This window comes from Chelonoidis abingdonii, chromosome 2 (assembly GCF_003597395.2).
Source record: "Chelonoidis abingdonii isolate Lonesome George chromosome 2, CheloAbing_2.0, whole genome shotgun sequence".
Taxonomy (NCBI): Eukaryota; Metazoa; Chordata; order Testudines; family Testudinidae; genus Chelonoidis; species Chelonoidis abingdonii.
This window is the reverse complement of record NC_133770.1, coordinates 139,729,501-139,754,603: the sequence shown is the minus strand read 5'-3', so window position 1 is coordinate 139,754,603 and position 25,103 is coordinate 139,729,501. Positions and strand designations below refer to the sequence as shown.

General features: G+C 45.1%; 1 protein-coding gene across 3 annotated transcripts in view; it reads right to left on the bottom strand.

Moving 5' to 3' along the window:
• Nucleotides 1-25,103, bottom strand: part of TRIO (trio Rho guanine nucleotide exchange factor) — a 457,553-nt gene that overhangs the window by 114,378 nt on the left and 318,072 nt on the right. For all 3 annotated transcript variants that reach the window (XM_075062688.1, XM_075062687.1, XM_075062686.1), the window contains exons 30-33: nt 23,244-23,434; nt 17,901-18,002; nt 12,416-12,558; nt 11,585-11,684 (exon numbers count right to left, since the gene is read on the bottom strand). In XM_075062688.1, coding sequence (XP_074918789.1) covers nt 11,585-11,684; nt 12,416-12,558; nt 17,901-18,002; nt 23,244-23,434 — 536 coding nt within the window. The remainder of the gene's footprint in view (nt 1-11,584; nt 11,685-12,415; nt 12,559-17,900; nt 18,003-23,243; nt 23,435-25,103) is intronic.

The window sequence follows — 25,103 nt, the reverse complement described above, 5'->3', positions numbered from 1 at the left end:
CCAGGTTTAGGTCCCAGGTGGAGGCGGGGCGGTGAATCTGGGGGTAAAGACGCTCCAGACCCTTAAGGAACCTAGTCACCATTGGGTGAGAAAACACCGAGCGGCCATCCCCTCCCCGGTGGAAGGTGGAAATGGCCGCCAAGTGAACCCTTAGAGATGACACCGCCAGGCCCTGCTGTTTAAGGGACCAGAGGTAGTCAAGGATATTAGAGATGGAGACTTCAGTGGGAAGGATGTTCCGATCCGTACACCAGCATGTGAAACGCTTCCATTTGGCTGAATACGTTGCTCTAGTGGAGGGCTTCCTGCTTCCCAGGAGCACCTGTCGCACTGGGGTAGAGCAACGGAGTTCCGACCTGGTCAACCACTCAGGAGCCACGCTGTGAGGTGCAACGATTGAAGGTCTGGGTGACGGAGCCTGCTGTGGTCCTGAGTGATCAGGTCCAGGTGAAGTGGCAGGAGGACAGGGTCAGCCACACAAAGGTCCAGCAGCATGGAGAACCAATGCCGACGGCGCCACGCTGGAGCTATCATGATTAAGCGGGCCCCTGTCCTTGTGCACCTTCAGAAGGACCTTGTGGACCAGAGGAAACGGTGGAAATGCGTAGAACAGGTGTGTCGTCCAAGGAATAAGGAAGGCGTCTGCCACCGAGTCCGGGTCACGACCTTGGAAGGAGCAGAACATCTGGCATTTCCTGTTCCCACAGGACGCGAAGAGGTCCATCCGGGAACATCCCCACCTCCGGAAGAGCGAAAGAGCGACGTCCGGGCGAAGGGACCACTCGTGGGAAAGGAAGGATCTGCTCAGATGATCCACCAGGGTGTTCCGAACCCCCGGGAGAAAGGACGCGACGAGGTGAATGGAGTGGGCTATGCAGAAGTCCCATAGCCTCAAGGCCTCCTGACACAGGGAGGAAGACCCCATGCCGCCCTGTTTGTTTACATAATACATGGTCGTTGTGTTGTTGGTGAATACCGAAACACAGCGACCTTGAAGCTGCTGATGGAACGCTTGACAAGCAAGGTGGACCGCCCTCAATTCCCGTACGTTGATATGGAGGGCTAGCTCGCGACCACTGGCCCTGGGTTCGCAGGGTACTGAGGTGGGCCCCCCACCCCAGGTCGGAGGCATCTGTTGTCAGGGACGCCGAGGGCTGGGGCGGATGGAACGGGAGCCCCGCACACACCATGGACTGAAGCAGCCACCACTGCAGGGAGCCTAGGACGTCCTGGGGAATGGTGACAACCGTGTCCAGGGAACGCCTGCCCAGACGGTACTGGGCAATGAGCCAGGTCTGAAGGGGCCTCAGGCGGAGCCGAGCATATCCCGTGGCAAATGTGCAGGCCGCCATGTGGCCCAAGAGAGTCAGGCAAGTGCGTATTGAGGTCAAGGGCGCTGCCTGCAGTCGTCGAATAATGGCCGCCAAGGTTTGGAATCTCGATAGAAGGAGAACGGCTCTGGCCAGGGTGGAGTCCAGAATGGCGCCGATAAACTCTATCCTCTGAGTGGGGATTAGAGCTGACTTTTTGACATTGAGCATTAGGCCTAGGCTCACGAAAAGCCGCTTGACCGTGTGGACGTGGCTGAGGACTTGCGTCTCTGAGGAACCTCGGATCAGCCAGTCGTCGAGGTAGGGAAATACGTGTATGCGACTGCGGCGAAGGTGGGCGACGACTACAGCCATACACTTGGTGAATACTCACGGGGCCGTAGAGAGGCCGAACGGAAGGACCGCGAATTGATAGTGATGGTCGTTCACGACGAAGCGAAGGAATCTCCTGTGGGGTGGGAAGATGGCTATATGGAAGTAAGCGTCTTGCATATCGAGGGCGGCGTACCAGTCTCCAGGATCCAGGGATGGGATAATGGTCCCCAAGGATACCATACGGAACTTCAACTTTACGAGGTATCTGTTGAACGCCTGCAGGTCGAGGATAGGCCTGAGGCCTCCCTTGGCTTTGGGGATCAGAAAGTAGAGGGAATAAAACCCCTTGCCCTGCTCGGTCTCTGGAACCTCCTCTATGGCCCCTTTGACGAGGAGCGTTTGCACCTCCTGGAGGAGGAACTGCTCGTGAGAGGGGTCCCTGAAGAGGGACGGGGACAGAAGGGCAGGTATGAAACAAATTGCAGGTGGTATCCAAGTTGCAACGTGCGTAAGACCCAGCGGTCCGATGTTAGCCGGGACCACGCAGGGAGGAAAAACGAAAGGCGGTTGGAAAAAGGAGGGGACGGATCCGTGAGGGAAACTGGTACAACACCCTCGGGCACACCTTCAAAACGAAGGTTTTGGGCCAGAGGAAGGCTTGGAGGAGCTCTGGTTTTGTCCTCCTTGGTTGCCTGACTGTCTATGCCGGCCATTTCTATTCTGCCGCCTGGCGAAGTCTTGCCTCTGCCTGGGGTGGGGGTAGGGCCGGTGGGGTTGCTGCAGCCGGAAGGGTCTGCGTTGGGTGACAGGCGTATGCATCCCCAGCGAACGCATAATGACCCTATTGTCTTTTAGGCTTTGCAGCCTAGGGTCAGTTTTGTCCGAGAACAGGCCCTGGCCCTCAAATGGGAGATCCTGGATCGTATACTGGAGCTCCGGAGGAAGGCCAGAGACCTGGAGCCAGGAAATGCGGCGCATGGTAACGCCAGAGGCTAGAGTCCTGGCAGCGGAATCTGCGGTGTCTAAAGAGGCCTGCAAGGAAGTTCTCGTGACCTTCTTGCCCTCCTCAAGGATCGCAGAGAATTCCTGACGTGCATCCTGCGGAAGCAGCTCCTTGAACTTGTCAGCCGCCGCCCAGGTGTTGTATGTGTAGCGGCTAAGGGGAGCCTGCTGATTAGACACTCGAAGCTGGAGGGCGCCCGCAGAATAGACCTTTCGGCCGAGCAGGTCCATGCGCCTCGCCTCCTTGGACTTTAGGGCTGGGGCCGGTTAGCCATGGCATTCCTGCTCGTTGACGGATTGCACGACAAGGGAACACGGAGGTGGGTGGACACAGAGGTATTCGTAGCCCTTCGAGGGCACCATATACTTGCGTTCCACTCCTCGTGCAGCGGGGGAACGGACGGAGGGGACTGCCAGATGGTCGTGGCATTGGCCTGAATGGTCTGGATGAATGGAAGGGCGACTCGAGTGGGTGCATCAGCAGAGAGTATGCTTACTACTGGATCCTCAATTTCTGAGACCTCCTCAGCCTGCAGGTTCATGTTCTGTGCCACGCGCCTGAGAAGGTCCTGATGTGCCCTGAGATCAAGCGGCGGGGGGCTGGTAGATGTTGTTCCAGCCACCGCTTCATCTGGGGAGGAGATGAGGAGCGACCCGGCAGGAGTGGATCAGCAGGCGGTTCTGCCTGAAGCACTGCGTCCGATTCCGGAGGGAGCTCAGGGTCCTGAGGGTGAGACAACCTCTCCTCTATAGGGGAAGGGGGAGGACGGGACGATGTCGCCTCCGGAGCCCTGTGTTCGGAGGCAGTCGAGCGCGGGGGAATCTGTTGAGGGCCCTGGGCTTGGTGGTACGCCCAGGGAGTCCAGAATCCCCACTGCTGCGGTCCATGCTCCTGAGGTAGGGGTTCATGGAATAGAGCAGCAGGCCTGTCAGTGTCCAGGGCGTATGCGCTGTCTGTCTGCGAGGAGACTGACGGCTGACGGGATGGCCAGGGAGGAGCCGAACGGGATTGATAAGCGTCCCTCTCTCCATAAGGCGGAGATCTCCTCGGTGCCGGAGATCGGTGCCGGGAGCCATAACCGTGCCGCGAACGAGACCGGGACCTACCACCAGCTCGGTGCCGGGAGGTCGACCTGGATCTAGAACGCTGACGGTGGGAGCGGCTTCTTGAGTATCGGTGCCAATGGCTCGAGCTGGAGCGGTGCCGGGAGAACCGGGACCGGCGTGAGGAAGACCGATGCCGCGATTACGACCGGTACCGCCGCAGGGAGCGGTGCCGGGACTGCGAGTGGCGGCTCGAGCGAGATCTCCCACGGGACCGGGAACGGTGCCGGGACCTCGATGGGGATCGGTGCCGGCCTGGTGAGTCCAGAGACGGTGCTTGCATGGCCGCTGGCTTGCCCTTAGATTGCAGGATCCGCACCGGAGGAACCGGGGGAGGAGGCAGCGCAGACTCGGTAAACGCAATGAGGTCCCTGGCCGAGGGAACGTCTCAAGCGTTGATGGGACCATTAGCTCAACCCCGGACCTTATAGGGGAGCTGTGAGGGACCGGACTCGACGGACCTCCCGGGCCCGGAGTCAACAGAATCCCTGGCATCGGTGCCACGGCAGGAATCGGTGCCGGGTGCTCCGCTCGAGTCTGCTTGGCCGGAGTGGAAGACGTCGAAGGTCGTTTGCCGGGGTCCGGTGCTGGGGAAGGATGGTGCCGAGGCGTTTTCTCGTGCCCGGAGCGGTCCGGTGCCGGAGCGGAGCCGGCACTCGGTGCCGAGGACGGATGGTTGAGCGCCACTTCCATAAGGAGAGTCTTTAAACGCTGGTCTCTCTCCTTCCTGGTTCTTGGCCTAAAGGCCTTGCAAATGCGGCACTTCTCCGAAATGTGCGATTCCCCGAGGCACTTTAAGCAGGAGTCATGGGGATCGCTCGTGGGCATCGGCTTCTTGCAGGCCGAGTACGGTTTGAACCCCGGCGAACCGGGCATGAGCCCGGCGTCAGGTGTGGGGGAGGGCGAGAGCCCTAAGCCCGCTAACTATATACAGCTATAAACTATTATATACGTTAACTATAACTGACTATAACTATGACTATAACTAGAAGAAACAACGAACAAAGAGAAGCTAGGGACGTGGAGGACAGCTATGCCGCGCTCCACAGTTCCAACAACCGACACGGCGGTAAGAAGGAACTGAGGAGCGGACGGGCCGGCAGGGGTATATATCAAGCGCCATGGCAGCACCACTCTAGGGGGCGACCTGCCGGCCCGCCAGAGTTGCTAGGGTAAAAATCTTCCGACAAGCGTGCACGCGCAGCGCGCACACCTAACTGGAATGGATATGAGCAATCACTCGAAGAAGAACATCTTAATACTACATATTTAAGATTTCATGAAAAAAGTAACTTTTTAGTTCAGAAAGCATAAAAGGTAAGTTTGAATGATGCCTAGGTGTGGAAATAAGTGGTCTTGTATAGAATAAAATTGGTTTTTGTCTAGTATCCTCAGTACAAAAACCGATTATTTACAGTTTGGTAGGACAGACAATCATCTTTGTTTTCAACTTGTCTTCTCTAAAGAGAAGACAAAGGGAAAGTGGGAAGTTACAAAAGCTCATCTTTTGAAGATCATTTGTAGGTGGTTCTCTTTTGCCAGTTCTGAGCAGGAAAAAAGGAAACTGATCATCACTAATGGAAGTCCTTTCCTCCCTGCTTGTGCTAACAAATACACTAAGTACTTTCGGATCTCTCCTGCTGTCTCAAACTTTGTCTTTCAAGAACTGCACAGAAATATAAAGATGCTTGTAGATTAAAGCTAGTTTGACACAGAGTGAATTGCATGGAGCAGACTGCAAAGAGAAATTGCTTGATAAAGAAGGATTAAAGAAGCCTCTACATCGTAGCCAATATAACTAACCGTAATCCTAGCACTCTACATTAATTCTCTTTCCCACCCCATCTCACCCTCGCTTACCCCTTCCATTTTCCATATGATTGTTTGAAATAACATTTAATATCACTGACAACTCAGTCACCATAAGCATGAAAAGATGGACATACCACTGCACCATATACTCTCGTGCATACACTTAATTTCCTCTGCATTAGGACCAGATGAAGGAACTTTGGAAGTTTACATCATCTAAACTTCCAAGCCTGGTCACTGCTAAAAGATATCTTCAGAGTGCTACCAAAACTCTAACCTTCATTTCAGCCATTAATGACTTGTCCACATTTGAGAGTAATTGGTTACCATGCCCTTATTCAACTCAGTTGCACCTCCCACCTGCCATACAAAAGACAATTTATTGATAGGGAGATACAAATTGAAGTTGCCTTAGTAACTAAGTAGTTAGCCAGCAGAGAGCCCCCTTCTGGCCCTTGAAATGCACTAGTTTCTGCTCTGCAGTTCTTCAGTAATCCAGGTGTGGATCACATGTGGAAACCAACTTCTGCTCACCCAAACAATGTCCTCTCTTCCACTCAACTACAATCATCCCCCTTTCCCTGGCTATATTCCCCTCATGTATGCTGCCCCCTGCCCTCAGTAATGCCCGCGCTCTGGTAGCTGTCCTCAGGAATGCAGTTTTCCTCAGGGGAAAGGCAGCTAGAAGAACGGGGGCATTACTGAGCTGGGCTGAGGATACTGCAAGAAGGGAAGAACGGTCAATGATTGCTGTCTTTTTTCCTGTACCAACAAGCAGATCATCAGTTGAGGAGCTGTGGAGTGGTAGGCAAACTAGATCCTGGGAGACATTACTGAAGGGGCAATGGGAAACAAAACACTCAGCTGGGAGACTGAGGAGTTTGCTCAATACAGGAACCACTAGAGGCCAGCTGGTGCCAATGCAGCCCTAATGGGGAAGAAAGGCACCAATTCGGGCTGGGTAGTATGGCTGTACTAAATTGTTCCTACAACTATTTTTCCCTATGCTGCCAACAGATTTCCCTAGTGTAAGCATGGCCTAACATTCCAGCATAAGTACTCAGATGGGGGGGCGGGAGAGGTTGGAGTCTTTTATACGATTCTAAGTTATTCTCACTTGCACACACCTTTCCAAAGATCATATTAGCAAAACAAGGCTACAGGAAAAGGAGAAATTGCTCTAAAATCCCCTGTGAGTGCTCAAGTGCACGATTATGGAAACCCAAAAAGAGTGGGCAACGCTGTGCCCAGTGACTTGCCTAGAAGAAGTATGGAAAGACAAGGCTTTTGGACAGATCTAAAGGTTTGCGCATGCAACTGCAGCTCACTTCATATGGTCAAGTCTACACTACAAAATTAAGTTGACCTAAGTTATATTGATGTACAGCCACCTCAGTAATTCAATCAGTTTTACATGTCCACACTACGCTCGTTGTGTCGGCAATGCACTGTGTCTTCACCAGGAGCACTTGCACCGATGTGCCTGCCAGTGTGGTGCATTACGGGATGGTTTCTGAAAGGCAACATCATTCGATGTAAGCAACACATGGTCCACACTGACACTGCATCAATCTAACTACATCGGCGTAAGTGCTACACCTCTAGCAGAGGTGGAATTATTAAGTTGGTGGAGCGAGTGAGTTACTTCAGTGGTAGCTACGTTTTAGTGTAGACGCTTACAGAGTTAGATTGACATAAGCTGCATTAAGTTAACCTACCTCTGTAGTGTAGGCCAAGCCTATGTTTTCAGGAATTTGCCATGCCTCTCTCTCTTACCCTCTTAATTTGTGAAAAGCTCATGTAGCTATCCTTCCTCAGCCCCTCTCCCTAAAAGATCTTTTCATGGGAAGGGAGGGGAAAATAGAGATGATCTGGGCCAGCAATTTCAAAATAATACAGACAGTCTGCAGAAGAAATGGAGAATAGCTAGGTATGTAAAACAAAATGTTTGGCTTAGACAAGGATTGTTCAATCCCTGTCAAACAAGTTTGGGAAGTGACAGTGTGTAGCTTAACGACCAAGAGCCAGCAGAGGCAGAATCAAACAAGCAACATGTTTTCTCTTCAGCGCAGAAGTTTTTTATTACAAACACCAAGGCACTTTTTATAGGCAGATTAAGACAATACGGGGTCCCAGACCCACACTTAAATAGAAACCAAAAAGTGCCTCTATCCATGCTTGGCGTGATAGCAATAAAGGCCACCCACAATAGCCATCAGCTAAGCTTAACGAGAACCTAAAACCATCCGTTTCAGCTGGCAGGTGTCCCTCTCTGCTCCAGACCATCACACTGACAAGATTAGAGGGAGAACTCAGCCCCCACACAACTCGGCAGAGGACTTGATAGAGTGGTAACTCAGGCCTGGCCCCTCCCGTCTCAAGCCCCACAGGAGTCTCTTGCTGGGGTAGGGCTTCCTCAGGCCATCAAGTTCCAGGGTTAAGCCTCTATGGTGGTTGGTTTTTTTGAACCTCAGAGTTAAGTTATGGCCAAACAATTTCAAGTGAACACATCTGTAAAGGCTAGCTTGGATGCTTCCTAATCGTTTGTAGGTTACAAAGATTTCTAGTTTACCCTATCCTGCTGTCTAGCAAAAATGAAACAAATCCTTGCTTTTTGGGGAGTAGTTCATTGGATTCCATCGCGGTTACCACTAGTTTAATTGACACCATTCATATTCAAACTGTGCAACAGTTATTTGTTCTACTCAGAATGTATAAAAGAGATGAATTGCATACAAATATAACGGGACAAAATGAGTGGTTTTAGTCACCTATTGAGCAGCATGGGAGCATTTGCCATGTGGTTTTTGGTGTGATGTGATTTAAGAAGAGCACATACATAAAATTATGTAAATATATAATATGGAGTAGTTTCACCACCTGATTATGACTATTTTAAAATAGGTAAAATGTGTTTTACATGTTGATACTTTTAAGTAATCTGTTTCTAATGAAAATAACTAGTTTAAGCTATCTGTACATTTTAATTTATAAATAAGCAGCTTTTTGGCTGAACTGCATTAAAAGTATCTAAAGGCTCAGCGCTCTACTCTCCTTTTTACTACCTCATTCTGTAAGTGATTTAAACTTTTTTTTTTTTTTTTTTTTTTAAGTTTAGGCTGAGAAATTATGTGCCAAGTTTCAGCCCCAAGTGGACTGTAACTAGCAAGTTATAAACCCATTAAATGAAATATATGTATTACTTATGATTCATATTCCTCACAGACTTCACTGGCCTCCTACCTCATGTCCTTTCACTGAGCCTCATATTAAAATTATTAAAAAAAAAAACACTAGACTTTGGATTGCCTGATTGCAGGTCTTTTTCTTTATCCAGAGGTAGTTTTGATTAACAATTTCTAATCTGCATTTGGCTAATCCAAACATTTGAAAATCTGCACAGAAAAAGGCAGCCTCTGCAATTTTTAGCAATGGTTTAATACCAGCATGCTGGAGTGAATTATCTTGTTAAGATTTTTTTTTTCCTTTTCTTTTCTTTTTTTCAAACCTATTATACCAGACAACATTTTCAGTGCAAATACAAAAACTCAACAACTGTCAAAGTAAATTAAAGCGCCTTATTTTTGCCCTTTTTCTTTGTGTATTCAATAAATTATATAAGCAAGTCATTTGCAGTTGGACTCCTAGTAATCCATATGAATTAACGAGCTTCTACTTTGTTAACCCACCAAACCCAGATGACATGCTGTCTCTTCTTTCCCAGTGTCTGGCTAAGACAGGAACGAACATGAACAAATGGCTGAATTGACGCACATGCTGGACAATAAAAAGGTGATGCAATCCATTCCCAGCATAATTAAACGCCCTCTTTTGTTATTTATGATGTAGTATTCCCTAGAAAATTGGGTGTCTTATCTGTAGCCTCATTTCACAGCAATACTTCATACATCATGTGAGAATTATTAAGAGGCTTGGCTGAATGAACTTCCCTCAGGATTTTCCTTAACATGTTGATTGCCTTCCACCCTATAACATCTGTGGAGAATCTTCTTACTAACAAACCACTTATCAGGCATTACAAACTCAAGCATAGGGGGAGATTGCTGAACACTATATCCTATAGCTCCACGAGTTCACTTATATCAATACTCACTAAATCCTAGATTACACTCGTGCAGAACAGCTTATAAGGTAGAAGTGCTTCTAAACACAGTTAGCCATTTCTCTAACCAACATAGAGAAGGAAAGATTATGTTTGAAGACTATACCATGCATTAGTCCTCTTCCTCAGTACATATCCATATATGAACGCTAGTATGTACAGTACAGTTTTGTAAATGATGTATAGGTAGTGTGATGGGGCAAGGCCAGATGGCTACAATAAAGTACTGAGAAACAGGTATGTTAGCCCCAGGCTAAACAAATCCCTAGTACCCTGGTAACCAAATGGCAGTTGCTCCAGGTTAATTCAACGACACCTGGAGCCAATTAGAGTCTTTCTAGAAGGCAGTAGAGAGAGCTACTTTAATTAGAACACCTGCAGCCAATCAAGGCAGGCTAATCAGGGGACCTGGTTTAAAAAGGAGCTCACTCCAGTCAGGCAGGAGGGAGCCAGAGGAGAAGGAGTGCGAGTGAGGAGCTGGGAGCAAGAAGGCAAGGAGCTGAGAGTGAGAGAGTGTACTGCTGGAGGATTTAGGAGACAAGCCTTGTATCAGACATCAGGAGGAAGATCCTGTGGTGAGTAAAGAAGCGGTTTGGAGGAGGCCATGGGGAAAGTAGCCCAGGGGAGTTGTAAGCTGTCCTGCAGCTGTTACAGGGGTACTATAGACAGCTGCAATCCACAGGGCCCTGGGGTGGAACCCGGAGTAGAGGGTGGGCCCGGGTTCCCCCCAAACCTCCCAACTCCTGATCAAACATAGGAGGAGTTGACCCAGACTGTGGGGAAGATCACTGAGGTGAGCAAATCTGCCAAGAAGTGCAGGACCCACCAAGGTAGAGGAGGAACTTTGTCACAGTAGACACGCTCGATCCAGTTTCTGCTCAAATTAGAATGTGGATTTTATCCAAATGGAAGAGGAAAATATCACAAACAAAGGCTGTTGAGACATTTCCCCCTCCCTCTTCTTACTTGAAAATATGTAGCAGGCTTCTGGCTAACAGTGTTAGAGCTCAGGTAGACACCAAGATCTATGAACTCTACAACCAATGACTACCAATTGCTGGTGCAATTGCAGCTAGTCAAAAAGTAGATTTTTTTCCCCCAGCAGATTCAATAAATAACAGCCCTATGTATCTTTGAGGGAGCTGAATTTACCTCTTGCCTGTTTCCTTCTCTTCCTCATTTAGCAAAAAGTCTCAGCTGCCTGTAGACTTGAACTGTTCCATCAGTATAGAAACTCGTGTGTGTGCGTGTGGAGGGTGGAGGGGACTCTAGGAGAAATGAATTTTTAAAATATCTTTTAGAACCCTCTCACCTAGCTGTCCTATGATGTCATGGATGATTTGCATACCTCTGCCTGGCTCAGATACACTCTACCCTATTCAGTGACATTTAGACAGTTGGAAGCCTTCACATTTTATAAAATATTTTACTGTGCTGGTATGAGCTGTTGGTAGACAGTGCCCTTTCAAAGTTGATATTCCTAATTGACACAATAGCCAGTATCGCCTTCCTGTCACAAAGGGAACAAGGTATATTTTCAGAAAGATTCAGAGATTAGGGACACCTTTGAAGGTTAATCTGATTTTACCTTTATCCTCACCATCATACATTTAACTTGGGTTAAAGTTATAAATGACTTTGGGATGGAGGAAAAGAATAGTTTAAGTTAGGATAAATGAAAGCCTTGCCTCAAGGCTATGGTGTTAAATCAGAATAACCCACTGTCAAGGGACTAAAATGCATATTCTTTATTGCATGTAGCCAATCTGGGGGAAGGAAGGCTGTCAGAAGTATGCTTCAGGAGAAACTACACACAGTTGGTGATACCTCAGTCTAAACTGTATTCCATTTGCTAAAAAAATAAAAAATAAATGGAATATTACTTCATGTCTCTTACCTTATCACTGTCTAGTGTATTCTGGGAAGTTCGTGATGCAATTGAAATAGTATCAGGCTGGCTGCTGCCATCTCCCTGACTGTCCAGGTCCTCTCCATCTCTGTAAACATACAATCCAATTGTCAGAATTTTGTTAGCACATCTGTTTCAGAGGCTGCCAGTTCTTATCTGCAACCCTAATGGAAGGCATCCAGATATTACAGCAGTGGGTGCCTAAGACAGAGCAACTGATGACATGCCTTGCACCCCAACATTTGCTTAATTACTTTGCGTTATACTGTAATATATAATGAACTGAGTTAACTATCTTTGTCCAACTTAAGCTGTATAAAAATACAGCAGCAGCCAACCACATGGAACCTTGGTCAGAGACCAGCCCTCCCTCCACCCCCCCACCCCCGCTAGCCATTTCACCAAAACTGCCAAGTGTGAAGTCTGGTTTAAACAAACAAGGAACTTGACTAAAAAACACGTACTGTAAAAGTTTAATGAGTACATCTGGTCTATGCCCACCTCCTAGGCCGCTGAACATAACACTGACTTCAAACAACCATCCTTTTAGAACAGCACCACACAAAGATGCAAGTGAGCGTTTAGAGCAGAGATTTGAACACGTACAGCACTGTGGTCAACTGGAGCTTAATTTACAAGGACCACACTTGAAGATAACACTAGCCAACAACGACTCCTATATTGGCTTAAGACACTGAATGCACTGAGAACACTGTGTTTCTTACAGAAAACTCCATGATTGCAGTTAAAATATGGCCTTCATGATGGGGCACTTTAAAAATGATCCCCACCTTCCTAATAAGTTATTCAAATTCTAACCTCCTTCCTTTCTGCTTAGTTGTTGGAGCTGTTTTGGGGATGTGGATTGGCTCTTTCAATGCTCCTTTCAGATGAATGGTTCTTTCTTGTATCACTTCCCGGATGTGCTTGATCCAGTCTTGTTTGTTCTCTATACTGGAAGCCTTTAATATGCAAACAAACAAATGGACCATTATGGTTAAGGCGGCCTGTGTTCACTAGTAAACCACACATATACACAGGGGAAAAGGCGCAAGTATGGTTTCACATCTTTATTTTCAAAAGTACTTTTAATGGAAAATTCCAGCTAGCTGTTCCCATTTTCAAATTCCACTATTTTCGTTACCAATACTGTTTTATCAAAATATAAATCATTTCAGCTTTGCCTACTATAAGTTTGCATAATGAAGCACCCTGGAACCCTAACCAAGGTCATGGCTCTATTGTGTTATAGCCTCTGTATGAACATATTGCAAGACATGCGGTAACAGCAGCTTACAAATTAATAACTGAGTAATAAATTCTGAGTGACGTCTAACTGCATTTAAAGATATGCTGCCATTTCATAGAAAACCAACTCTTTCATTGAGATATTCAAGCTTCTGTGTTATGTTTTCTCTACTACTTTCCCCATTTCTTGATGTTTGCATGAGAACAAAGTCATTGTTTAAGGGCTAGATTCTCAAGAACCGCCTCTAACTGAGCACCTGCATTTTTGTGGTGCAACAAATAGCATTTAGTATCTAGTCACTTTTTTTTGTGGGTACAAATGCTATTTATGGCCACAAAGAAGGTCACTTAACATCTCAATAGAGCTGTTTGCAAGTGCAATTTATTTCAGACACAAAATTATAGACAAGGCCGAGGTCCTACTAAAATTTAGTTTCAAGCATTAGCCTGCAGCTCCTGCTTCCTCTCCCATCAGAATTATAAACCTCTAATACATCATAATTGTTTGTTTAATTATACAAATTATGTAAAGTTTCACAATGGGACTTCAGTTGGGGAAAAAGCTGCAGGAACAGCTGAACTGCAAGGACAAACATTTTGTTTTTTGTTAAAACACAAAACAAAAAACCTCTCCCTCCTCAAAAATAGAAGACAGGGAGATTTGTTTCCTTACAGTTTTCCATGAAGTGTAGCTCCTTTTGCAGCTACAATATCAGAAGCGCCAAAAAGCTCCAGCTTCGACAATTCAGAGTTACAGAGGCATCTTTGTACAGAACAAGAAAAAAAATTTGGCAGGGACTAGTAATAAATGTGTCTGAAAAATAAAACGGCAAGGATGTCTTAAAATATCAGACACAGTTTTAATCAGATTATAAAAATATTTTCCAAAGAAAACCGTAAAAAACTTTTAAGATGTTGCAGGTAGCTGAGCCTTTAAAAACTTTACCTCAAAAAAAAACAAAAACAAAAACAACCCACCAAGTGGGGAAAAAAACCCAAACAAACCAGGAAACAAGTTGTTAAGTGTTTGAAATATAAATACAGGAGACCAGTCTCTGACTGGGTAGCTTCTAGTTGTGCAAAAAAAGGTTCGGAAGAGAGCTGGTGGACGGAAATGTTGAGTTGTCTGCTCTAATATCAATTTAGTGCCAAAGGCTTTTATGGTGCTAGACTTTCACATAGATTCTTTAATTAATTTCGACGTGGCTGTTCTAAAAAAAAAATGCAAACCCCTTTTGTTGTCAGTCTAGTTATTCTGGACTAGTCTGATTTCTCACCCTCCAAACACAGTAAGAGAGATTTTTGTGTGTTTTCCAGGCCGATGCCTTATGACTAAAATTAAGTGCCTGTTATATAACATTTCATACTTGGATTTAATAATCAAGGGTTTTAATCCTCTTCACCCAATCAAGGGAAGGATTAAGAACACAGCAGTTTCTGTGATAGCCACCATATGCTGTTACCATACAAATAATCCCAGATACTCCACTATAGGGCAACTATCCTATTGATTTAAAATAAATTTAAGCAGCAAATTTGATAACTTTTTTTTATTTTAATTGGCAACCGCTGCATCCACCGACATTTTATCTCCATTAGAAGACACAAGAATTCCTGCCAGTCCCTCTCTTCCTATCCAGCCTGCTCTGCCTGGGGCAGACTCCCCTTACAAGGGAGGGAGACAAGAGGGCCTCAGAGTAAGGCAGCTCATAGCAATTCTGAACTGGTTACAGTAACTCCTCGCTTAACATTGTAGTTATGGTCCTGAAAAATGCTACTTTAAGTGAAATGATGTTAAGTGAATCCAAATTTCCTCATAAGAATGAATACAAATGGTGGGAGGTTGGGTTAGGTTACAGGAAAAAAAATTTTTGCCAGACAAAAGACGTTACACACACACACACAATAAGGTTTAAACAAACAGTTTAATACCGTACACAGCAATGTCGACTGTGAAGCTTGGTTGATGTGGTGGAGTCAGAGGGTGGAAGAGGATGGGCTATTTCCCAGGGAATGCCTTGCTGCCAAATGATGAACTAGCACTTGGCTGAGCCCTCAAGGGTTAACACATTATTGTTAATGTAGCCTCACACTACAAGGCAGCACGAATGGAGGGAGGAGACACAACAGACACATGGCAGTAGCTGCAAACATCTCCTGCAGAAACTGAATGTGATGATGAACCCATGCTATCCCACTGGAGTGCACCACTCCCTCCACTTTCCAAAGTGCCGGGGTGGGTGGGAGGATGCATGCGTGTATGAGAGACATACACACCGTGTGTGTGTGAGAGAGAGAGATGCACATTTCACCTTTAAGTACACTGACACCAGTCTAAGTACATTGCCTTTTTAAGAAGATGAGCAAGTTGAGACAGCAGCAGCAAGCTCCCTTCGTCCTGAGCCCTGTTGTGCCCCTGCCCCCCCCCCCACACTCTGCGGATATGGGGTCCAGAAGCAGGGGGTCAGGAGCAGCAGGAGGGAAACACCCTGACATTAGCACCTCCTGTCTTCCCCCTTCGCACAGCAAGCAGGAGGCTCTGGGGAGCAGCTCCAAGGCAGAGGGCAGGAGCAGCACACAGCAGTGAGTGGAGGGACACCTGAACTTCTCCGCAATTGACAGCCTGCTGGGCGGCTGCCTCACAGGGAACTTAGGGGACCTGATGTGGAAGCTGCTGGCAGCTAGCTCCAACAGGCTGCTCTTCCTGCAAGCAGTGGACAAAGCAAGAGGCTGCCAAACATCATTATAAGGGAGCATTGTGCAACTTTAAATGAATATGTTCTCTAATAGATCAGCGACATAGCAACAAAACAACGTTAACCGAGACGACGCTAAGTGAGGAGTTACTGTATTACTTGTACTGTGCTGCTATCTGCTACGTTGTCCCACTCCTGCATTTGAGACCTCTCAGGGCCAAAGTACCCAATATTCTGATTGTTAGCTATTCCCACTTCCACTCTCCAAAAGAGTATTTTTCCTACCCATGTGAATATTTCTGTTTTGTCTAACGTGAAAGATTTCCTTCCAGTCAACATAGTCTGATCTCAGGCCCCATCTCAGCCAGAGGTGGTGGTGGTGTCTTGTTCCACTTGGTGTCTACTACCAAGTGTTGGAACTCCGCGTATTTAGCAACAACCTGGCATCCCTGCCACAATCCCCGAAGTGCGGCTTTGGCCACATACACATGACTCGAGTCATCAAAGATCTCTGCCATAGCTCGAATGAAGTCTTCAAACAGCCCTAGAAATGGGCTTGATTCTTCCAGAAGTGGAGATGCCCGAGACAAGGCCTTCCCAGTAAGGAGGCTGATATCAATCCCACTTGGGCTTGATCAGTGGGGTACAACTGTGGATGTAGTAGAAACAGGAGCCAACACTGATATAAGAACCCATAAAATTTGTTGCAATCACCGTTGAAATTGCCAGGTGAGGGGACACTTGGGCTTGCAGGCAGCAGGGAGCACAGCTAATGGCAGCATGGCATGAGCTTGCAGAACCACATTTTGCACTTGCAGGGAGGCAACCTGGGTCTGCAAGATCTGTAGGGCTCTCAGGTATCTCTGTCAGAGAGATATTGGCCTTTGTAGAGTCCATGTTCACCATATCAGCTCGAGTTCTCTTATTGTCGGGGTTGGGGTTGCTGTCATGTTATTGGGACAGCAGTAGTCATGCCCCATGGTTAGAGTAGAAGTTGGACGCCAGGAATTGGAGCCCAGAGTCAAAGGCCAACTCTGACCCATGGCTCTGGCATGTGGAGTCCAAAATGAGGAATCGGAGCTGTGGGTAAGACCAGGTTACCTGGAGTAAGGCAAGGCAAGGCAAGGCAAGGCAAGGGCAGGGCTGGGAACAAGCAGGCACAGCCTATCAAAACTGTGGACAAATGTTTTGAGCAGCTGCTAAACTGCTGCTGCTGGGCTTAAGAGCTGGTCTGGTCTGCTGACTCTTCCCACCAATCAGGTTGTGTCACCAATCAGACAGCTTACTACAGGCCAGCTGTGTTCATTAGGTTGCCTAGAGACTCGCTCTGCTGCAGGCCCTGCTTTCTGATGCTCCCTAGACTCACAATTTACAGGCTGTTCTTCCAGTTCAGAGCTCACAGCCTGGTTCTCAAAAGGCTTGCCATAGCACCTCTGTCTCTGGTTTAATCCAAGAATGGTCTACAGCACTATCACAATGCCTCCTGCTCATGTTTATCAGACTCCTGTCCGGTGGGAGGAAATGTCTCGTGGAACCTGGGCATTGTGATCAGCACTTATAGCTCAGCTAGTTGCTGAAGTCCTCTTTGCTGTTTCCCCTCTGAAACGTTGCTCAGTTCTCTTGTAGTACTGGCACCTCTCAGAGACACAGGATAAATAACAGAGGCTGCTTTTCCCCAATGTTCACCCATTCACACACAACACTCTACTCGGCTTTGGGTGGATCAGGCTTAAACATCGTTTAGCATTTCCTTTGCAGCATTTCACGTCTTTCCTTTACTAGTAGGCTACAGTAGGCATCATGTCTTCCACATTGCTCACCGTGCACAAGATTAGCCTAGTTAGGATAATATTACCCAAACCTGGGAATTGCTACCTTAGATTGGATCAGTTATCTACCCAGTAGAGCACACAGTCCACCAGCAAGCAGTAACAGATATGGAGTGCAAAAAACACTGTAACCGATAGTTATGGAATAGCCTGTCCATGGGTTTCTTTCTTCCTGAATCCCATCAGTTAGCGGCAGGCTTAAATTCTCACGCAAGAGGATTTAATTCCCAACAGGAAAGCAAAGTAAAAAAATCAAACAGCTTTCCACTCCTCTCAAATTTTCTGGAGAGAACAAGATTGCTTATTCCTTGGTGGGCTGCACAGACTCTTCCAGTATCTAAAAAGACCATTAAGATTTAATATATACCATCCCTAATTAAGGTTAAGGTAAGTTTACCCAGCTCAAGGGGCTCTCCATCCATAGGCAATCAATTTCACAGAGGTTATTTTTTGTTTTAAAAACAGTAATGTATAAAGATCTACAGTAAAACAACTAATATAGGAAGCATAAATGCCTTCTTGAAAAATTACCTTAAGCACAATTTTGTTGTCAGAAGTTGGTGTCCTTCCTACCCACAGTGCAAATTTGCAAGGATCTCCTTCTACATGCTCTGTAACACCCAGCTCTGAAGTCTGGAAAACAGAAAAATTGGTTAGGACTCTATGATAATTTTTGCACATTATCCACAGAAAGACAATTATTCCATTAAGCTGAACATATACTCCTAAGTCGTTCTGCACATTCAAAAGTTCCTCTCCACTTTGGCATTTTTAAGAACCCCATCTGTTGGCTTTTTTGCTTATAAATACAACAATTTTCAGCAAACTGCTTCCAACATTGGTATACAATGTAATAAATATGTGGTTACACCACCAAATAACATGTCAGAAATTCTGTGTTCGGATTTTTCACCCAAACCCTCATTACTCTATTCACAGTGTCAGTTTTTCAGGCTAGAAGTCAAGCAGCTGCTGTCCTCACTTATTTCAGTTAGAGATAATGGCAATTATTACAGCAGGTAAGGGATAATATCCTTGCCTGTAAATCATGGATTAACAAGAGACGTTTTTTTTTTATGTTTAAAATTCTAATCTCCTTTCTACCTAAGAAATCATGTGTTTCCTTCCTCTGCAATAATGGAAGCGAGTCAGAAATTGCATGGCCTTGGAGGTGAACTTGCAGGTTACTTATAGTAAGTAACCTCCAAGTTCATTTCCAAGTAACTGTGGCTCTTCAAGATGTGATACAGATGTGTATTCCAAGTAGGTATGCGTGCACACCGGCGCCAGAGACTTTTTGCCTAGCAGTTTTTGTAGAGGGGTGGCATTCATGTCTCATGGCTGTGGTCCCTCCCTGGATACATGAGGCGATGCCGCCCCAACTCCTCAGTTCCTGTGCACTGAACATCCAATAACTCGTTTTTTTCTTTCCAGTTGGAGTATGATCTAAAATATCAATTAGTTTCTCCTTTGGCAATACAAAAAGGATTTAATCCAAGGGGACTAGCAAATAAATTAGGACATACAAATCAAACAGCAAGATGCCTGACTCTTTAAATGTCAAAGGTAAGGGCTCAGAATTGTTAAGTAGGGTTATGACTTAAGTGTAAGTAATGAAGTAAATTATTACATGCATAATGGAAACTATCTCCCTACTACTGATTGTAGCGTGCACTGGATAGCCAGAGCACAGGAGGCACTATTTTTTTCTAGAAGCATTTCAAGACCTCATAAGGTTGTTGAATGTTTGTAAAGCACTTTTATTTCAAAGTGTGCAACATATTTCATTGATCTATGAACAATCTTTGCAATGCCAACATGCTGTACAGTGCAAATACTGAAGGGTATGTTAACAAGTAACATCACAATTAAAAAAAAAAAATCAGAAAAGTATTTATAAGTGAACTTTAAAAAGTCATTAGTATAAGTGATACTTGGAAAAGCAACCCTCTGGGTGCCATATGGACATTGGTGTTGAAAAGCCCCATCCTCAGATACTGCTCAGAGGATAGAAATATTAGAAAGAAATCAGATAATTTATACAGGGTACTGGCAGAAATATAAACATGAAATAGACTATTTGAAGAAGAGAACAATAAACTCTAGTAACACAGAAGTCCACTGCTTGTCTCAAACTAAGACAAGAAATTGAATAATTTATATTCAAGCAGCAAGTTCTAAGTATATATTTTAGTTATTAAGACAACAACTTGAATTCTAGTCCAGTTTCAAAAAATAATTTAGAAGGACTGTAGTTTCAGGTACTGCACTTGCTCCCAACTCCTGACAATTTTTATAAATTTAAAAATCATATTTTTCTATATTTTTAAATTAATGTCTCTCCTCCATCTACTCCAAGAAACTGCTTATTCATAAAGTGCTGTAAGGCGTACCATGTGAAACTGAAACAAAACAATATATTTTCTTCCTCTAACCCCTTTCAGTTGTTTGACAGTAATTCAATTGTTACTTTGTCACAATACTGGATAAAAAACAGTTGCACGTTTTTCAGGTGGTAGCGTTCCTTTAATTTCACTTTTTGTTGAGTTATATGTAGTAATTTAGTCATCGGTCCTCTGATTTTGAGGCAAGCAATGTACTTCTGTATTACTGGAGGGGTGAGGGTAGTGGGTTCTCTCTCTTGTTTCAACTTAATCCCCTGAGTATTATTTTGACGATATCCTCTTTAGATCTGGTTAGAAAATGCTGCCATGGAAAATGACAAAAGATTTTTGTCAAAATTTTCCAGGGAAAATATCAACTTTTTGTCTAAATACCTGTAACAGAAAATAATCAACTTTCAGTAGAATTTTTTTTGATTTTTCTATGAAAATTCAACATTAGCCATGGAAAGGAAACACGATGTAAAAAGTTTTCCACAGAACACGGAGGTTTTTGACAAAACCAATGTAAACAGAAAACTTTCCATAAGCCCTAATCCTAGTTCTGCCTTTAAGATTAACATTTCCATATGCACACAGAAATGTTTCCCTCTCATAGGTTAATAACGCAAAGGCCAGATGGGTTATGATGTGAGATTGCACAGCAGGAAGACAATACAACAGGGGTGTGCAAACTACAGCCCACAGGCCACATCCAGCTGCGGGACTGTCCTGCCCAGCTCCCGAGCTCCTGGCCCAGGAGGCTCGCCCCTGGTCCCTCCCCTGCTGTTCCCCCTGCTCCACAGCCTCAGCACACTCACTCTGCCACCAGCACAATACTCTGGGCGATGGAGCTGTGAGCTCTTGGGGTAGCGCAGCTGCAGAGCCTGGCCTAACCCAGTGCTCTGTGCTGCGTGGTGGCGGTGGCATGGCCTGGCTCGAGCCGGGTGGCACAGCTGTAGTGCCGCCAGCCACCGGTGCCCCAGGCAGTGTGGGAAGGGGGCACGGAGCTGGGCCGGGGGGGTGGATGGACGGCAGGGGAGTTCGGGGTGGTGGTCAGGGGCGGGGTGTGGATAGAGGTCAGGGCAGTCAGGGGCAGGAGGAATAAGGGGTTGAATGGGGATAGGGTCCCGGGGGGGGGGCAGTCAGGACGGATGGGGGGGTTGGATGGGCGCCAGGGTGCTGTCAGGGGCAGGGATTCCAGGGACAGCCAGGGGACAGGGAGAAGGGGTGGTTAGATGGGGCAGGGGTTCCGGGGGGGAGAAGGGAGGGGCGTCAGATATGAGAGGAGGGGCTGGATGGGGCAGCCGGAGTCTGGGGGCAGTCAGGGGACAGGGAGCGGGAGTGTGTGGGTTGGGCTTGGGTCCCAGAGAGGCCATCAGGGAACAGGGGGGTTGGATGTGGCAGGAGTGTGTGTGGGGGCAGACATGAGGTGGGGGCTGGGCCATGACCCCCTCCCCAAACCCGTCCTCTATACAATTTACAAAACCCGATGAGGCCCTCAGGCCAAAAGGTTTGCCCATCCCTGCAATACACTGTCTATTCCTAGCAAGTGTGAAAAATCTGGAAGCCGCACTGATGCGCCCAGGTATAAACTCTTAACTCATCTGTTTCTTTGACATGTACAAGATAGTTAGTTTCACATAGAAAGTGCTGACATTTCAGAGGGAAGTTGACAGAACACTATTTATATGTATGGCTTTTAAGACTAAAACAAGCCGAAGTTGTTGTAGGACTTGGAGTTCTGTGATACAAACCTGTTCTCTGACTTCAAACTCCTACTACATTTTCAATCTGTTCCTCCAGTTAGATCTTGAAGTTGTTTTGTTTTTAATTTACTTGATGCATTCTATTTCTGATATCAGGCAGGACTGCTGAACAGCAACACGAACTCCAGCTTATGTTCTTTACTCAGCACAGAGCAACATGAGAACATCAACACTGGGCAGGAAGTAGAGCTCTGGGATTGTTTTAGATGTTAGCACTAATGATGAATCCCATTTTGTTCCCTAACATTTCATTACCGGGTCAGAAGTTGACTTTATAATACACCAGCTTCTCATCCCTTGAAACTTCAAATCAAACCACAGTTTAGATCACAAAAGAAAGTGTTTGGCTGTCTCAATAGAGGTCCCACAGATTGCGATGGCTGGCATCCTGTGCCCTCAGGATGTTTGGAAGAGAAGGATAGCAGGAGTGAGCCTTTTTTTTGCTTTTGGTAGGTCACAACTGAAGTACAGTGACAGTTTTTGGTACACGTAAGGAAGCAACTTTCTCAGTGTTTCCCCAGCAACCACTCTGGCTCTGAGAGCTACTAATAGAAGCTGGGGACTGAAATGACAACCTTGCAAGAGACACAGTTTATTTTTGAGTACTTGTCCTATATGTGGCTCTTACTCCCAGGTAAAGCCTTAGCAGCTGAGATCACCTGAGGTGCTCAAACTTCTGATTTCTTGGTGTCAGCTTCACGTGGGCAATAAAGTAGGCTGTGCTCAGGGAGGGCATTTGTTACCAGCCTCACTTCAAAGCTGATGTTTAGGACATGTTGTAGTTATTCTCCAAGTCTTTTCCAGAGGGAAGGATTAGCAGGTGAGTGGGATTCATAGGAGTGTGGCGTAGATAGGGTAGGAACTGAGAGAATACTTCTTACTTTTTGAACCATAGTCTGCATTATTGGTTTAGACTAGGGTTGCCAAAGTAAGTGAGTCACTTATCTACCTTATGCTCCATTTAAAAATCTCAATCTCAGTTTTGTAACCTTTATAAATCTGGCCAAAGCATATGATAAGGACATTTTTAGAAATTAAAAGAGTGATTTATGTTTACGTCTTTCCAATAGATCATAAACAGAATTATCTGGAGCCAATAAAATATTTGTTTGCAGGCAGGGTTCAATAGGCCCTGTAAGAACAGAACATATGCTGAAGCTATTACTAAAGAGTTGTGTGTTCTACAAAGCCCCCAGCAAGCTCTTCAGGACAGGTAGACTCTTCTTTTATCCTTGTAGAGCTGACCTGGGTGCTAATGTAATTGCAATGATTAGCAGTTATAAATAATACTTCTAATAATTCTGTGTCAGGGCAAATCCTTTTTTCAAAAACTCATTTAGTCTTATAAAAATGCATCCCACATAACAATCACCTGTACAATAGATACATTCAAAATGGTTAAATCTAAAACTAAAAAAAAAAAAAACTAACCTAAAATTCACTTTCACCTCCACAGGTTCCATGAGGACTAATAACTTCAACATTTCAACACACCTCTTCGCAGAAGCACGGCAAGATAGTAAGCCCAACTGCTTACCTTAAAAGGTCAATGATCCAATACTATTAAGTTAAGTATTTTTTTTTTTTGGCACATGCTGAAAGCTAAAGTTTCAAAGTTACGTTTAAGTCATTTGAATAAACCTGCTTATAAATTTTGGTTACATTTGGATAAGAACTCTTTAATTTGTCTGGACAACAATCTTCTGTTGTTTTCTCATACTTACAAACAGTTTGCTCTTGTATATGTATTTGCTCCTCCCACTTGAGTCCTTCACCTCTTTACTGAAGACCAAGGACATCTCAAAGAGGAAGAGATGCCTCTCACGACCCTTTCGGATTAAAGTTTTTGGGTCCCAAACCTGGAAGGATTCCTGAAGGATGAGCTCTCCCTGAGATTCAATATTCTCATCAAACCCTGCAAAACAGGCAAAGATAGACAATGTGAAGCTGAAAAGTAAAAGTCAGAACACTAAAAACATACCATGCTTTATCAAATCATTCCCTCGCCCCTCCTTTTTCAAATACATTTAGTATTTTTAACAGAGAGGGTTCCAGAAGGCACTATTCTGATGCCAGTTGGTTTAAGGTATGCTTCACAATTCAAAACCAAATCATAATTCAAGTTTATGTTTCAATTCAACAGCTGAAAAGTCTTGTGAACTGTTCTGGTAAGATTCCAAATAACATGTCTTCAAAATCAACTTCTCATTTACATCCCCCTCATCATGAAATCAAACTTTTCTTAAAAGGTTTCTGCTAGCTTAGTCTGAAGTTGTACAAAACTATTGTGTCTCGTGAAGGTTTGGACTCATCTAAAGCCAAATGAGACTTTAACCTCATGTGAAGAAAGCCAGGACAACAGGTGTCGGTTTTAAATTAGCAAATACAAATTTGGATATTCTAAGCCCAACTAGATTTATTCTAACTGTAATTCTAGGGAACAGATGGACATGAGCCACATATTCTAGTAGGGATCCACACCTCCTCAGATTTCAGGGTACTTACTATGAGCACCATCAGGCTCATCTCTCTTTCAAAAGAAAGACTTCAGGCCTTCAAGCACCAGTTTCCTTCTAAACTAATTTACTTTTACCCACTATAAATTGGCATGCACAATTTAACCAATGCACTTCTCAGTCTAGACCAATGGCATCTTTTCTTAATAAAAGAAGTTCAGTAACTGCTATAGAAAGAATACAGACCTCAGAAATCTCTCACAGGTCACAGCAAAGTGGTAGTAAAGTCCCTGCTCCACCATTTAAGGGTGAATTTACATTTACTCTATGTTTAAGTGTAAAAATTTATGTAACAAAGCTGCACATAAATGGGGCCTCGACTACCATGACAATATAAAACAATTTACGTACAGAAATACGGAGAGTAGAATAGTACAGAGTATCTTAGAGAAATTGGATTAGGATGTTCATTTAGGAGTCTCTTGAGACAAAAGGAAACGTGTTCACTCACTAGATTCATCAACCAGGGAATGACTCATAACTATGCACATATCCTTTGTGAAAGAAATAGAATATTCTGTAGAGTCAGCCTAGATGCTCTTAATGGTAAAGGATGAACATTCAGAATTCAAGCTCACACTGCACAGAACTTTGGGACTGATCCTGCAAACTTTCATTCACTTTAGTAGTTCCATACAAATATGGAGGGGTGGGGGATTTTCAGAAGTGACACTTAGGAGCACAAGTCCTACTGAAAGTGAATACATGGCGTGCTCTAAGTCACTCAGGAGATTTTGGAAATCCCATCTGAAGTGTTTTCAGTTTCCTATCACAGGGCCCAACTCTGCAGTCACAATAGTTTCAAAGAAAATGTAAATATTAGCCAAAACATCTGTGATAAATTCTTTATATTCAACTTAAATCTGCTGTGGTCATATCTTTAGCTCTATTTGTGATGGGTTGCTTTATGAAGCAGATCTTCCATTAAAGTTATCAAGTATATGGGGGATCTTTTATGCAATATATGATCATGTACAGACTATCAAATGGTTTTGGGTCAAACGTCAATTATAAGCATATGTAAGCAATTGAATCCAAACTTAAAATGCCTGCTATATTCTGCATGTA